This window comes from Pongo abelii, chromosome 10 (genome assembly GCF_028885655.2).
Source record: "Pongo abelii isolate AG06213 chromosome 10, NHGRI_mPonAbe1-v2.0_pri, whole genome shotgun sequence".
NCBI classification, from domain to species: Eukaryota; Metazoa; Chordata; class Mammalia; order Primates; family Hominidae; genus Pongo; species Pongo abelii.
In genome coordinates this window covers 29,760,331-29,776,208 of record NC_071995.2, presented here as the reverse complement: position 1 = coordinate 29,776,208, position 15,878 = coordinate 29,760,331, and the positions used below count along the sequence as shown (strand labels likewise).

Sequence of the window (15,878 nt, the reverse complement as noted above, 5' to 3'; positions counted from 1 at the left end):
ATATCAGAAAGATGAAAGCACATTAAAATATTAAAAATGATTAATTCAAAATATAAACATCAAAATGAAAATTAAAAATTAAAAAGTCATAAATATCTACTAAGGTTGTTTTAAGTAAGATAAAAGATAGAGTAAGGGTACTTCATTTTGAGAAAAATGAGAAAAAAAGTAAATATTTAGTAACAGTTAATATTACTAACCTGACTTATTTTTCTTTGTTCTTGTATAGCTTTTTGAATTTCCTGAGATACTTTTTCTTGATCTTTTGCATGTTCTGTCTTCCATAATTCCCTTTCTTCAGCATGGGCTTTTTCCGAATTTTTTCTTTCTTCTTCTACGACTTTTAAAACTGCGTCCTTCATTGCTTCTTTTTCAAGCTTCAAAATAAATAAAGACCAGAACAAATTTGAAAGATTGACTGCATAATAATTTCTTGAGTAACAGACTTGGTTAACCTAAAAGATAAAAAACTTTGATCCTATAGTGTTTAGTTCTGACATTGCTGTTTTTATGCATAGTAAATAACTGCTATAAACTAAAATCTATTATTCTTTTTTATACAAATATTCCTACTTAATTTCCATGGCATTTCTAATCTTCAAAGAAATCAGGCCTTAGGGTGAAGTAGCAGATTTCAAACCATATGGTCTAAGGATCCCTTTACAATCTTAAAATTATTGAGGATATCAAAGAGATTTTGTTTATGTTGATCATATGTATTAATACATATTAGAAATTCAAGAAAAAATAAAATTATTAATTCATTTAAAATTAATATAATTGACTGCATTGATATTAACAAATAATATATTTTATGAAAAATAACTACTTTCTAAAATTAAAAAAGTAAGGAAAATGCTACTGTATGTGTCTGTAAATCTCTTTAATATCTGACTTAATAGAAGACAGCTAAATTAATTCTTATTTCTCCCTTCTGTGTTAAATCTGTAATGATGTTTTTTAGTTGAAGTATATAAAGAAAACCCAGTCTCACACAGATAGGTAGTAGGAAGAACTGAGTATTTAGTAGCTAGTTTAGATAATTGTGGATATTCTTGATGATTTCACATCAGAACTTGACAAGGACTAGTTCTTAAAGGTTAGGTGCCATAATGAAAATAAAATTATGTCAAATGAAATTTTCCTGCTATTATATTACAGTCCTTTCTTGCAATCTGAATGAATCGTTTATCGATGCATAATTTTTAACATTTTTATGTGAAAAATATTGATTCATTGAGTTACATGTCTTCTCCAGATGCTGACACATTTCTGTATATCATAATTTAAAAATCACATTTGTTAATGTTACCATAAATCTCATCAGGAACATACATATTGGAAAACAGATACAAATTTTCTAAAATTCGACTTTTTGCTTTAAATCACCTCAAACTCTATTCCAAAGAAAGAGTGCTACTTTCCATTTTGTTCTTAAATCCATACTCTAGCAGTATACAACTTGTCCACCTTCTATATTATTCACATCAAACATATATGTTGACTCCGTCTTCTCCATATTTCTAGAATTTGCCTATTTCTTTCCTTTCCAAACTACTATTACTGGTCTGTTTCTACCACTCAGTATCTCTTAGCCAGACTTTTGATGCATTCTATGAATTCTTTCCCTGCCTCTAGCTTCTGTTGCCTCTAATTTCCCAAAAGTTAATGTCAATTACCATTAGATCACAAACATGTTTTTAAAATGTCAATATGTCTCCCTCATCCTATGGAATAAAATTCAAACTCTGTTCAGAATGCTAGCCATCCTTTCAGGCTCAACTCAAAAGTAATTTATTGCTTAAAAAAAACTTCTATGACATAGATATATGATGTACATACTCATACTAATTTAGTGCATTCCTCCTTTCCCTCTTGGTATATAAATAGTATTTTTCTTATCTGATTACAAATTATTTAAGAAAAAGACAAAATCATAGTCACCCTTGAATTTAACCCTGGCATAGTGATACACAGATATGAGACATTCAATGTTTGTTTGCTAAATTTAATTTTAAATCTAAAATTCAAAAGTAAGTGTTAAAAGGGTATTTGTTGGTGTGTGTATATTTTATATCTATGAATACATGATTTAGATGAGTTATTTTAAACTTGGCTTTAAAAATTACTTACCTTGATACACAGATGCACACACAACCTCTAATTAGATGCAACAAATAGCAGGTGGATATTAGTGTTGCAACATATATGTTCTTTATAACAAGTAACTAATAACCTATATTGTAAAGCATTTCAATGCTACCATTATCTTGTGTGATATGAATTTAATAAGAATATAAGTAGTTATATCTTAAGTTTAAAAGTAAATAAAAGAAATAAAAATGATTTTTATGGAATGAAACATTATATAAAGGATTGAGAATACTATTAATATATTCCATTTTTTAATTCCGCTTACTTACAAGCAACCCACTATTACAGATGGAAATACCTTTGCAGCGGATACTAATGCCTCTTTATTTCTTTGCCTTTCTTCCTCCAAACATTTTTCCAATATTTCCTGTCAAATGATAAGACAGTTGAAAAGACATTAAATGTATTATTTGAGGTAACAGAACACATTCTTTCTACACTCTGAGCACAGTTAAAGTATTACCTTCTGTTCTTGAGATTGCTGAATCAAAGCTTCCTTTATTTTTTCTTTTAACAGTTCCTTCTCTGTATCTAGCATTTCAAGGAGCCTCTGATGCTACAAGGAATGATAAGCAAATTATATTATGGCTCTGAGACAGATGATCTATCAACAAGGAGAGTGGCTGGTAGAATTCATTTGTCCAGAAAATTGAAGTAGTTACAAAAGGAAAAAATGAGAAGTTCCCTAAAACGAAGGCTCAGGAGAAAAAAACACTAAATTCACCTTTCTACAATCAGCCAAGATACATTTCTTAGCCCCAAGTTCAACAGAGTATATGACAAGAAATCTAACTTAAGAACAACTACTCAAAATTGAAAAATTAATCAGAAAATGATGTCTTTTCCAAAATTAAATTTGGAAAAATTACTCACTAAAATGATTATTATTAGCTTGCAGCAACAGAAGCAATGAAGCAATTAGATAATAACTGAGAAACATAAAATATCTGCTTGATGAACAACTATCATCATAGATTATTTGTGTTCCTAGTAAGGCATTGTTAAAAAAAAAATCGAAAGATTTATTAATTGTTGTCACCTTAAGATTTTACCACAGATTCAAAAACTAAATCTATGAAATGAGTCCAAGAAATATTATGTAACAGGTAATATAAATGTGTATAAAGTTAATGTATCTATTTTTATTTTGATGTGCTACAGAAAAAGCTCACATAACTATCAATCAGTTATCATGGACCAAGCACTTGTTTCAATAGACCTTTCTGAGAATATTCAACTTTTGCAGCCTCAGTATCTCCAATAACAATGAGCCAAATACTGTTCCAGAACAGTGCACTGATGTGGAAACAAAACTAAAAAATATGTATTGCCACTCATATATTTTTCATTCAGTTATTAAAGGCAAGTAAGATATTCTCTCAGATTTGGAATGCTATTTATATCCAAGCCTCCTTTAAATATGAACTCATTGGATATCCAATATTTTAAAATAGATTTGTGTCTTTTAAAGTTGTTCTTATTTAAAACATTTTTAGGGAGACAGTTTATATTGAGAGTAAGTGACCAAACAGTCCATGTCTACTTAAGATAATCTGTTATTCCTGCTTTTAATTATGTTACTTTTCATCTATGTTTTTCAAGAGAGTAAGTAAAATCATATGAAAGATGTGTTTTTCCTTAAAAACAAATCCAAACTGTGATACAAATCATTACATGACTCTGAGAAATTATGGGTATTATATGAAATTATGTAACGCAGCTAATTAACAAATGAGTAGACTTACCACATAATTAATGTATAAGTATTAATAACTGAGACTTTAATTTTATATTCTCTGTAAATCTAGATGCACTCAGTATTTCATAGGATCAGAAGCAATACCTAACCCTATTTGAAATATACATATGAGAAAATACGCAAAGATATTATACCAGGCAAATAATTAGCCTTAAAAACTACATGAGACCAAAAATATTCAATTTAGGCTTGGGAAGAGGTAAACATAACACAAATAAAACAAAAATGTTTAGAATTAAAATACAGAATAAAATTTTTGGAGTTATTAATAACTTAGAAAACAAATGTTCCTTAGAAAGAACTGGTAATGTTAGCAAAGTCAAACTAATAGAAATCACTAAGTAATTCATTATAAGTGGGCTAAATTTCCTAAGTGGTCCAATAAAAACTAAATTTGAAGAGGGTACATTAGCTAAAATGACAATGTAATGTTTATAAAATTCATTCCTGAATGTCGTTTCTTAATTCTGACAGTATCCTACAATAGAAGACAATTTTTGAGCTTGTCTGTGTAAGAACAAACCTGAAATTACTGTTCGAAAGAAGCATCCTACATAAAATATATCCTAAGTAAAATCACAGATTCACTTGAGAAAATACAACTGGGTTACTGGCTTTTCTCATACTTATAGATAATAATGGCACTGTTGAAAGTGCTTTATATGTAGTAGTACCACATTAAACTCTCACAATAAACTGCCGTATTCTTCCACATTCTTCTCATTTTCAGATGAGTCAGCTGAGCCTTAGAGAGGCTAGGTAAGTTACTAGTCTTTATTTCAACAATAATCCTACCCTATATAATCATTATCAGTAGTAGTAATTATCTAATACTAAAAGCAGCCCAGTACATTATACCTCATTATTACCTATAGTAATTAAAAGCTACATAATGTAATCCGTATGCCAAGTAAGGCCTCATTTCCATTTGGCTGTAATAGAATAAGACTAATCTATGCTTCCGATTTTGTCATTTCAGACTACTACTATTATTAAAATAAGATGATTTCCTGAACAAATTGCAATTGGTATTAGGACAAACGAATTCAGAAAGATACTTAATGGCAAGGGGAAAATTTCCCCTCCCCTCCCCTCCCCTTCCCTTTCCTCCCCTCCCCTCCCCTGCCCTGCCCTGCCCTGCCCTGCCCTTCCCATTCTTCTTTATTTGTTAATTCCTTCCTTCCTTCATCCTCCATGTTGCCCAGACTGGACTTGAACTCCTGGCTTCATGTGATCCTCCCACCTTAGCTTCCCAAAATGCTGGGATTACAGGATGAGCCGCCGTGCCCAGCCAAAATTTAGATCTTAAAATTAAACATAGATAATTTGTAAAGCAAACAAATAATTCACAAGAGGCTACTCAAAACCCATGTGTTTCAATACAATGTATTTTGATTTTTGTAAAACTGATATATGCTCATTATAAAAAATATAAAGAAGTGAAAATTTCCCAGTGTCCCATTACCCAAAGGAAATCACTGATAGCACTCAGGCAAACATCCTTCTGGAGAGCTGTTTATTAAATATTTTAGATAATGAATTTATATATAAATAGTATTCTGTAACCTTTTGGAACTCTATAGTATAGCATTATTCTATAGTATAGCATTATTCTTTTTGTTTTGTTAAATTTAATATATATTTTACCATTCTCCTTTTTATAGACTTTTATGTTGTTTCCAATTTTTCACTTTAAAAAATGTTTATTTTTATGCATGCATCTTTGTGAAATTATACAATTATAGCCTTATGAGAAATTCCTAGAAACCACATTAACAGGCTGAAGGTTGAGCAAGTTGTATATTTTAATGCATACTCTCAAACTGTACTCTAGCAAAAATACCAAATTACACCTTTTCTAACAATAACAGGACAACAGGCAAAGGAGACTCCCCTCCAGAAAACAATCATGGACTGCCAGAGCACCTAATCAATGAAATTGTTCCACTCTTAGAGAAAGGAATCCTTGCTCTTTTTGTCCAGAAATACTTTGTATCTGCTACTGACCAATCACTGCTATTTATTTCATCATTCTCCCTTTCTGAAATGGACATTTTTGTTGCAGTTATTTGTTTCTTCTCTCTCTCTTATAAATCATAATTATAGTTTTTTTTAGGCCACACAAGGTGGCTCACACATGTAAACCCAGCACTTTGGGAGGCCAAGATGGATGGATCACTTGAGTCCAGGAGTTAGAGACCAGCCTGGGCAACAGGATAAAACCCTGGTCTCTACAAAAAAAAATACAACAATTAGTTGGGCATAGTGGCATGAGCCCGTTGTCCCAGCTACTTGGGAGGCTAAGGTGGGAGGATCACTTGAAGTAGGAGGACCTCTCACCTTCATAAAACTGTAATTATATTAAAACTACAAAAAACTATATAAATATAGTTTTTTGAAGGGGAGGGCTCTCCCTACTTCTAAACTGTCTCTGTTTCCTTGAAGTTTCTTTTTATTTATTCCTTTGAGTCAGTAACTTTTTCATTTGAGATGTTTTTGTTTGGTAACAATTTTATGTTCATTCATATTAAAACCTCAAACACAAAAATGCTGAAAGGAAATTCTGTGTATGTGAGTAAGCTTCACAATAGCCACAAAAGGTATTGAACTGATTTTTCATGGTTGTGGAGATTGCCAAATGTTAGTTCTATGAACATTTTCTCTTGAGCCAGTCTTTTTGCTTAGAAAAAAATTCTCCAATCTCTTAAGTGGTGCTATGAGCCAAACTTTCAGCATTCTAGGAGCAATGTGTTAAGAGGCACAGTGGAGACCTCACTGCTCAGTAATGGTCTTTGGTTTAATCTCCTTGTTTTTAGTCCCATGCCTTACTCTTGCCCTTTATGAGTTCAGAGAATATCTGCTTTGATTTCTCTTTTGTTCTGCTAGGATGTACAATAAATCCCCTAGTTGAGTATGGTGTGTGTTAAGGAATAAATATTTTTTACCTCCCTCCCTCCGCCACAAATTTATATGCCAAAGCCCTAATCCCCAATGTGATAGCAGTTGGAGATGGGGCCTTTAGGAGGTAACTGGGGTTAGACAAAGTCCTGAGGATGGGGAAAAGAGCACTCGCGTATTCTTTCTGTGTGAACACACAGCAAGACTGTGGCTACCTACAAGCCAAAAGAAGAGGCCTACTCAGCAGAAACCTTGATCTTGGACTTTCTAGCCTCTAGAACTGTAAATATAAATTCCTGTTGTTTAAGCCAATCTATGGTGGGTGCTTTTTAATGGCAGCCTGAGCTGACTGAGACAGTGCACAAGAGGACTTGGGAACACAACTGCTAGTCATATGGACTTTCAACCATTCCTCTTGTTTTCAGAGCTACACAGCACCTAGTGCTTGTATTTCCCACGGCTTTCTAGGGTTTTGCAGGACAAACCAGCTTCTTCATGGGTTTCACCTCAATAAGCTAAGATTACAACTTGCTTTTCTCTGCTAAATTAGTTGATAATTGTACACCTGTTATCTCCTTTCATATTTATTTGTCCTAGTTAGTTTTTGCTTGTTGGTTTTGTTTCGGTCCCTTTATGTGTCATTTTAGTGATCTGGGGTTTTTTGTCGGGGAGAGGGACTAAGAGGTAGGACACATTAGTGTTTTAATTCACCAAATCCAGCTCTGAACCCTTGGCAAGTTATCCAACCATCCCAAATAATTCTAATACCCACCAAAATATGCTGTTAGGAGGATTGAATAGTCAAATGTCAACTAAATTATCACTCATTTGATATTAGTTCCTAAAACAGTACATGCCAATAATAAATATAAGTGTTAGATAGCATTCCTTTGAAAATAGATTTAAACAAACTGATATATAACTAAGACTAACATTTTAAATTTCTTTAAGATGACACTAGGTCAAAACATCAGGAGAAAAGGTATAGTTTAGCTAATATAGAAGTGAGAAAAAAAAAGAAAAGGTGTTGGTGCAGGATATTCTCTGCTGAAATGCTTCTATTGTTTTAATAAATTTCTAATCTTTCTATCCTCCCATGATTGAGCAGCAGGAACTGCTTTTAAAAAAAAAAAAATCTTTAAGAGAAACTTTTATTTTAGTTTCAGGAGTATACGTGAAGGTTTGTTACATAGTTGAACTTGTGTCACGTGGGTTTGTTGTACAGATTATTTCATCACCAAAGTACTAAGCCCAGTACCCGAGAGTTATCTTTATTGCTCCTCTCCCTCCTCCTACCCTCCACTCTCAAGTAGACCCCAGGGTCTGTTGTTCCCTTCTTTGTATTCATGAGTTCTTATCAATTAGCTCTCGCTTGTAAGTGAGAATGTGTTGTATTTGGTGTTCTATTCCTGCATTAGTTTGCTAAAGGTAATAGCCTCCAGCTCCATTCATGTTCCCACAAACACATGATCTTGTCTTTTTAATGGCTGCATAGTATTCCATCTTAAAATGGCAGAGGAAGTACCTCCACGGGACTTATATTGGTACTATTCTCCAAATGCAATCTCTCTTGGCTAGCCGGCTGCCCAAGTTTTATTTTGTGATTATTTTTCACAAATATTACATTCATATTAATCTTACCCATCACAATTGAAATACGAATTGTTCAGTGGAAAATAAATTTCTAAATTATCGTAACTATGCCCCTAAGACAAATTTCAGCATTTAAAAATTGTGATAGAAAATTTTTGTAAATGAATGCCATTCTTCTCCACCTCAGTAGGTTACATAACATATAATTTAATTTGTTGCTGATGGGCAGACTTCTACAACGAATAAATTCTTTAACACAACAATTCCATCAGGGGCACATTAAGCGAATTTACTGTGCTATCATTCAGTTTGTTAAATAACCCTATAGAAACAGGGCTATGCTATTCCTAGAGGCCTGTGACCAATGATGCTATCACCATTCCCCTTCACTGAAGGGCTTAGGGATATAGAAATAGTATGGTCAAAAACCAGTAAACAGGTTCTGCAAACTATTGTTACCACAGTGTAGAAATTTATAGTTCATGTTTAGCAAGTTTTATAAACATTTATTAATTTTTATATCTATTGGACCTAATAACAAAACATCAGGGTTGTACTTTGTATTTATTTTCCATTTCATTTGTCTAATAATTTTTATTCTATTTTGTACAAGTACAAACCCCTGACAGATTTTTAAAAAATGCTCCGTCATCCCAGTTAGCTTGAGAAACACTGTCAAGAGTACATGCTAATAGTGTCACACACACATGTCTAAGTCTCAGTGCTAATGGCTCTATTGCTAGTCTCATTTTTCTTTTTTTCATCGTTATAGTAGATTTTCTTTCTATTGTCATTAAGTACTATCAAACATTCTGTTGCCTGCCATCCATCTGTTGCTTCCATTAGACCTTACAGAAGTTTACCCTCTAGAGGCTCTCAGTGTATTTATGGAATAAACAAACATAGGCATTCATGCATGCATGAATGAATGAATAAATAAAAAATTACAAACCACTTTGCTCTATATAGCCTCTTTTATTTGCTTTTTCTCAGCCTGTTTTTGTCTCTTGTTCTCTACATCTTTTGGCATTTCTGCTATGTGGTCAGTTTTTATTTTTGTTTTAACTATTATTTTTACAATAAGTATGTTCTTTTCCTTTCTGCCTGATAAAGTTCCATAGCAATCAGCTGTTTTCACTGTTGCTCCCTGCTTTTTTCAGATGCTTGAGGTTAACAGGAGTGTATCCTTGAGACTCAGACTCCTGTTTTCTTCTTGTTTGTATGTTCCTAACTCCTAGCAAGAGGCAAGGTAAGTAATTAGCAAATACTTATTGAATGAATAATCCAATCAATGAATAATAGGAGGGAATGCACCAACAGACCTGTACAAAAAGAAACAAGTGGAGAAGGACAAACTGGATAATCTGAGCAAATGTCAGAATGATAGAATATTACCATAGAAAGGACATTTACATTATCTAGTTCTACTACCAACAGAAGGTATAAGGGACATAGAATTTGAAGACCATGGTTCTGGTTTTAGGTCTGACATTTGTTAGCAGAATGAAGGACAAATCATTCATATACCTATTAATAAGTATGTACCAATTGCCTGCATTGTACCAGGTAGTCATAAGACTGGGGTAACAAGTAAAAAAGACAGGTGGAAAGTATCTGTTCTCAGAAACCCACATTCTAAAAGGTGAAACCTACCACAAACAAGCAATAAATACAGTAATAATGTAATTTCAGAAGTTATTATGAGCTGTGAAGGGAATAAAAGATTGATAAAATTAAAAAATAAGAGAAGAGGAAGGATTAGCTCCTTCAGATGAAGTGGTCATGTCATGTAACATCTCTTCAGTTTTTCTACAAAATGAGAAAAATGCCACCTCACAGGACTAATGTGAAGACCATCTGAAAAAATGTGTGACAGTATTTTTAAAAAAGTGTTATAACTCTTTACAAATGTAAGAGTTTGTTAACAAAAACAATCTAAACAAGTGGTCTCCCAGAGTAAACATCCCCACATATATGCAGAAAATACCATTTCCTAAGAGTTTGTTCCACTGTGCTAGAAAGTTATATGTTATAATGAGCTAAAAACTTGTTTTCATACAAACTCAACTCTGTCTGCTTGAGTCAAAAAAAAATAGTCTAATCTCCTTTTAAAATTAAAAAAAAAAAATCCTGCTTTTCCCTACATCTCCCAAAAGTTCTCCTCCAGATCAGACACTGACGCTTGCATGTGATCTGGTTTCAATTCCCTTAAAATCATGCATGCTTTCCTCAAGATGTTAAACCATGTACTGTCTTCATGACGGCAGCCATTAATAAAAATAATATATGCGGTGATGATTAGGGCAATATTAGCTATTATTACAACCCCTTCGTCTTGGAGTTTAATACAATCAGTTTAATTTTAATGTTTCTAACAGTCCAATGTTCATAGGTGGTCTCATCACGGGTGATTTGAAAGCCCAGTCTCCTTGCATTCTGTGGCCCCATCTTGTCCTATGAACATAAAGTCCTCCATATTCAGCTAGTGAATAAAAACAGGAGAGAGCTAATGGACTATTAGCCACTTCCACAACATGAACTATCAATGTCCTCATTTTAGATCAAGCAGATCATAATCTGTATCACAAAGCGAGACGATAACAAAGGGATGTGCCCATGCACCATCCAAGTGTAAATTCAGACTCTACAAATAACCATATATTAAGGCAAATCTAAGGCATAACTTTGTATATTTAGGGTTCAATAAAGTAGCAAGATAAGCCAGTGTTCGCCATTTTAATAACTGCACACATTCGAGAATCCATTTGGGGGATCAAACTCAACTTACCAAATGTGTGTATGTGTAACAGATTGAATACCTGGTCCTAAAGATCTTGCCATAATGTAAGGAAAGAAAAAGTAACATGAAACATAAGATCGCATTAAAAAGGAAAAAATACCTAGCTAAAGGTACAGGAAATAATTGCTTAATTTCTGACAAGGCATATCAAAAACAATTTGTAGAGTTAAACGTGAGAAGGGCTCCAAGGTAAAAGTGGGATCTAACAGATAGAAAAAAGGAAAAGAGGGTTTTCTAGGCAGAAGGAACATGTTAGTTCCTATTCTAGGAGAATAGAGGGTACTCCAGTAACACAAGCATTAATATGTGAAGGCTGTGGGAGGAGCTTAAACTAACAAAGGTAGGATGAAGTCAAACTGTCTGGATGTTTGAAAATTAAGAAATAGAACATTTTTAATTCCTTGTATTATAATGATACTACCTGATGCAGAGTGGTACGTGAAATGAAAACAGTAAAATTTCAAGGGGCAAAGAAAACTCATCAACCAGAAAAAAACAATATGGGAAGTGGGACTAGAAAGGAAGAAGAGAAATTTCACAACATAGAGTCACTAAGATATAGCAATTAATCAGGCAGATAAGAGAGAAGAATGAGTAAAGGTGAGTAAGATCTGCAGCTCGGGTACCTGGACAAATGGTGATGTCACAACGAGACAAAAGGAAGAGAAACAGGCTTGAGAACAATAGAGCAAATGGCTTGGTTTTGGAAATGTTGAATTACAGATGCCAATGGAATATTAACTTTTAGTATGCTGTTCAGAAGTCTGTTGAAATATTAGTTTAAAGCTTACAAAAGAGGTCGAGGCAGCAAATTATAGCTCTAACAAGAAAAATGGAATATATCCTAGACTAGGAAATGTTGCTTAACTCTTTTTTTTTTTTTTTTTGCCTAGGACTCCTTTTCTGGATTATCCTAATTAACTATTAAGGGAGAAGAATTAGAGACCTAGATCATAACAGATAATTCATTAAACTAGAACTTGGAAGAAAAAAATTAAAACCATCAGATTTCTATTTTAAAAAATTAGAGAACATCCTACTTCCTTCTCCTTCCAACTTTAACAGATACAGCATACTAGAAACCTTTTTAGCTGTGAGCCATCATAACATACAATCCATATACAGACATACAATGTTACCTCATAAAAGCCTCCTGCATATATTCAACACTATTTTATATAGGCCTTTCTTCTTATAGGAAACAGTTATAGAATTGATACCAAAATCTGAGACAAGTTAGGCACTTATTCTCTTCATTCATGAAAACAAACAAACAAACAAACAAACATACTTTGACATTTGATCATAAAATACTTTAAAACCCTGTTCCCTTGTAAAATATAATCAATTATTTCAAAAACGGTCTTTTGTTTCTGATCTAAAATGAACATATATACTTTCTCATTGTTATCTACTGAGAATATAGAATACTTGCTCAAGAGTTTATCTTCCCAGCTCATACTCACGTTTTGATTTGGTATTCTAGATCCATGCCCTCTGAGTGAACAAGAAAGATAAACCAAGAAGTTGAAAGTATATTTTTGTCCTTGGTATGTGAAACTTTCAGACTTCACAAATCTTTTTCAGATCACTCTAAAAATCCAGAACAGTTTTATTACACAGTATGTGCCATTCACAGCGGCAAATTGGCCTTTTTAGAAAATTGCCCTTGTATTATTTTTTTCAGAGCTATGTATAATGACACTGTGAATTCAAATCTTCAAAGAATCCTTGGCAAACAAAGACTCAAAAACTCTGGTCTATCATATAAAGTCTAAACTCCTCATCATTTCATACACATAACAATGTGGTCCTAAGTAAAATATGTCATGAATTTTCATGAATGCCTGAAACAGCCTTTTCTCAACACTTCATTCTTAATACTCCTCAGTCTATCACCTAGAAAATGACAACGCATCCTCCTGGATTCAATGTGTTCTCTGAATACACAGGCAGTAGTAATTCCTCTTTTGTTTGTGGTTGGTCTTTTCACACTTAAACATTTACTGCAGAATGCTTTAAACATATAGATAGTAAACAAAATGGAATAATGGAACTCTCTACACCTATCACTCACTTTCAACAATTATCAATATTCTGCCAATCTTTTATCATCTGTAATGCCACCCACTACCTACTTGATAACGATTATTTTAAAAGTCTTTTTCTTTAGGTAGATTTTACATATATGAAAATACACAAATCTTAGCTATACAACTTTAAACAATCTTAGCTATGCACTTAGCTGTGTGATACACACATCTTTATCATGACGTAGAATATTTTCATTACCCAAAAAATTCCCTTTCCCCCAAAGCAACCAGTGTTCTGATATTTTCCTCTGACCATATCACACGCATACATGTATACATATATATATATAAATATATATATATATATATGAGAGAGATATATATATATGTATACATACACACAGGTTTCATTGCTCTGCCAAAAAATCTGTAATACTCATCCATACAAGTTAGTTGTGTGTATCAGTAAATTCCTTTTTATTACTAAGCAGCATTCCTCTGTATAAATATACCATAATTTGTTTACCCATTCTCCTGAAGACAGACATTTAGAACTGCTTCCAGTTATTGGCTACTGTGAATAAAGGAATCACAGACATTCTTTGATATACATTTTTATTTCTTTTGCATAAATACTTAGTAGGACTGTGGATGATTAAATTTATAAAAAACTGTCAAATCTTTTTCCAAAATGGTTGTACTACCAGTAATGTATGAGAGTTCCTATTAGCTTACATACTCACTATTTGATGATTTCAGTCTGTTAAATTTTAGCTATTTTACTGGATGTACAAAAGTCTCTCTCTCATTATGGTTTTAAACTGAATTTCTATAATGATTAAAAATGTTAAGTATTTTATCATGTGCTTATTGGCCATTCTTATATTTTCTAAGTTCTTTCTTTTTCTTTTTCTTTTTTTTTTTTGAGACGGAGTCTTGCTCTGTCGCCCAGGCTGGAGAGCAGTGGCACGATCTTGGTTCACTGCAACCTCCACCTCCCGGATTCAAATTATTCTCCTATCTCAGCCTCCTGAGTAGCTGGGATTACAGGCGCACACCACCACGCCTGGCTAATTTTTGTATTTTAGTAGAGATGGGGTTTCACCGTGTTGCCCAGGCTGGTCTTGAACTCCTGAGCTCAGGCAATCCGCCCACCTCGGCCTCCCAAAGTGCTAGGATTACAGGCGTGAGCCACTGCGCCCAGCCTCTAAGTTTTTTCGTTTAAGCCTGTTGTTCATGTTTTTTTAGTTCTCTTTTTTTATTGCTGATTTATATACTCTGGATATAAACTCTTTGTCAGATATATGTTTCATGAATGTTTTTCCAAGTTTGTGGCTTGCCTTTTCACTTTCTTAGTGATGTCTTTCAAGTAGCAGAAGTTTTCAAGTTTTCAATCAGATAATCCCTAATTTATCAATTTTTCTTTTATGGCTATTGCTTTGTGTGTACTACAAAATTATTCCCTACATCCAGGTCAAGAAGATCTTCTACTGTATTTTCTTCTAAGAGCTTTTACATATAGGTCAATGATCAATCTAAAATTAAGAGTTGTGCAATCATTAACTCTAGCTTTAGACTGGTATACTAATTGGTTTGTACACAAACTGGGTTAAAGGCATAGGACACATGCAGGCTGTGTTCATTTCACAGCAGGGCTCTGTAATTAGGCAATAATTACTTATCATCATACCTAGTGAGGCAATATGGGAGAAACAAAACAGGCCATACAGCTTCATTATTCCTACTTATAAACAAAGCCACTAGTTAAGGAAAAGTTAATATTGCTTTGTTTTCACGGTAACATAGGTTACATGTGGTCATTTACCCTGATTGCTCTGGTTAACAAGATGGCTTTCCAGAATTTAAAAAGGCATTAGGAAAATTAACTGAAATCTATACCAGTAGACCTCATCCAAAAATAGTGAAGAGTTTATTACATTTTGCTTATCTAAGATATTCTATTAATTGCTTTTTAAAAATTGAAATTTTAGTAGACTTTTTTTTTTAGCAAATTGAAGAAATAAATGCAAACCATGGAGTCCCACTAATACATTAGATACTTAATGCAAAGGTATCAACGATAATCTTTTGAAAAAATTAACCTAAAATAAAGGCATTCAGAAACAGTTGTTTTCCCCTCCTTTGGAAAAAATTCTTCCAAGTGAAAATGTTTGATTCAGACTCAAATACAAATATAGAGGTTCTGTGGATTTTACTTGATTCCTATTAAAAAAAGAAAGAAAGAAAGAAAAAAAAAAACCTCTTCTTTCCTGGAATGTGAGTCACAAAAGATATTGTAAACAGATTTAATCACAATCACACGTGGCAGTTTTCTGTACATTACATTTTAGACTAAGCAATCATGGTGGCTCATGTTCAGGTATAAAATTCCACTGATCATACATCCACAAACTTCACATTATTTTGTGTATTGTGTGTGTGGGGGGGGGGTTAGTATATATTCTGTAACAGAAACTCATGAGCATCTTATTTTACCTTCTATAAAGCTTAAACATTAAATAAGACCAAGTGATCTGGTAAGATTGTCTTAAACACACATACTCATAAATATGCCTCCACTTAACATGACTTAAAAGACACTAAATCAATTTAATAAACTTCTTAAAATAAAATGATTCAT

General features: G+C 33.0%; 1 protein-coding gene across 1 annotated transcript in view; it reads right to left on the bottom strand.

Moving 5' to 3' along the window:
- Nucleotides 1-15,878, bottom strand: part of CCDC91 (coiled-coil domain containing 91) — a gene marked incomplete at its 5' end in the record, with an annotated part of 278,933 nt that overhangs the window by 80,824 nt on the left and 182,231 nt on the right. The window contains 3 exon segments of the mRNA NM_001133835.1: nucleotides 201-377; nucleotides 2,453-2,521; nucleotides 2,618-2,710. Coding sequence (NP_001127307.1) covers nucleotides 201-377; nucleotides 2,453-2,521; nucleotides 2,618-2,710 — 339 coding nt within the window.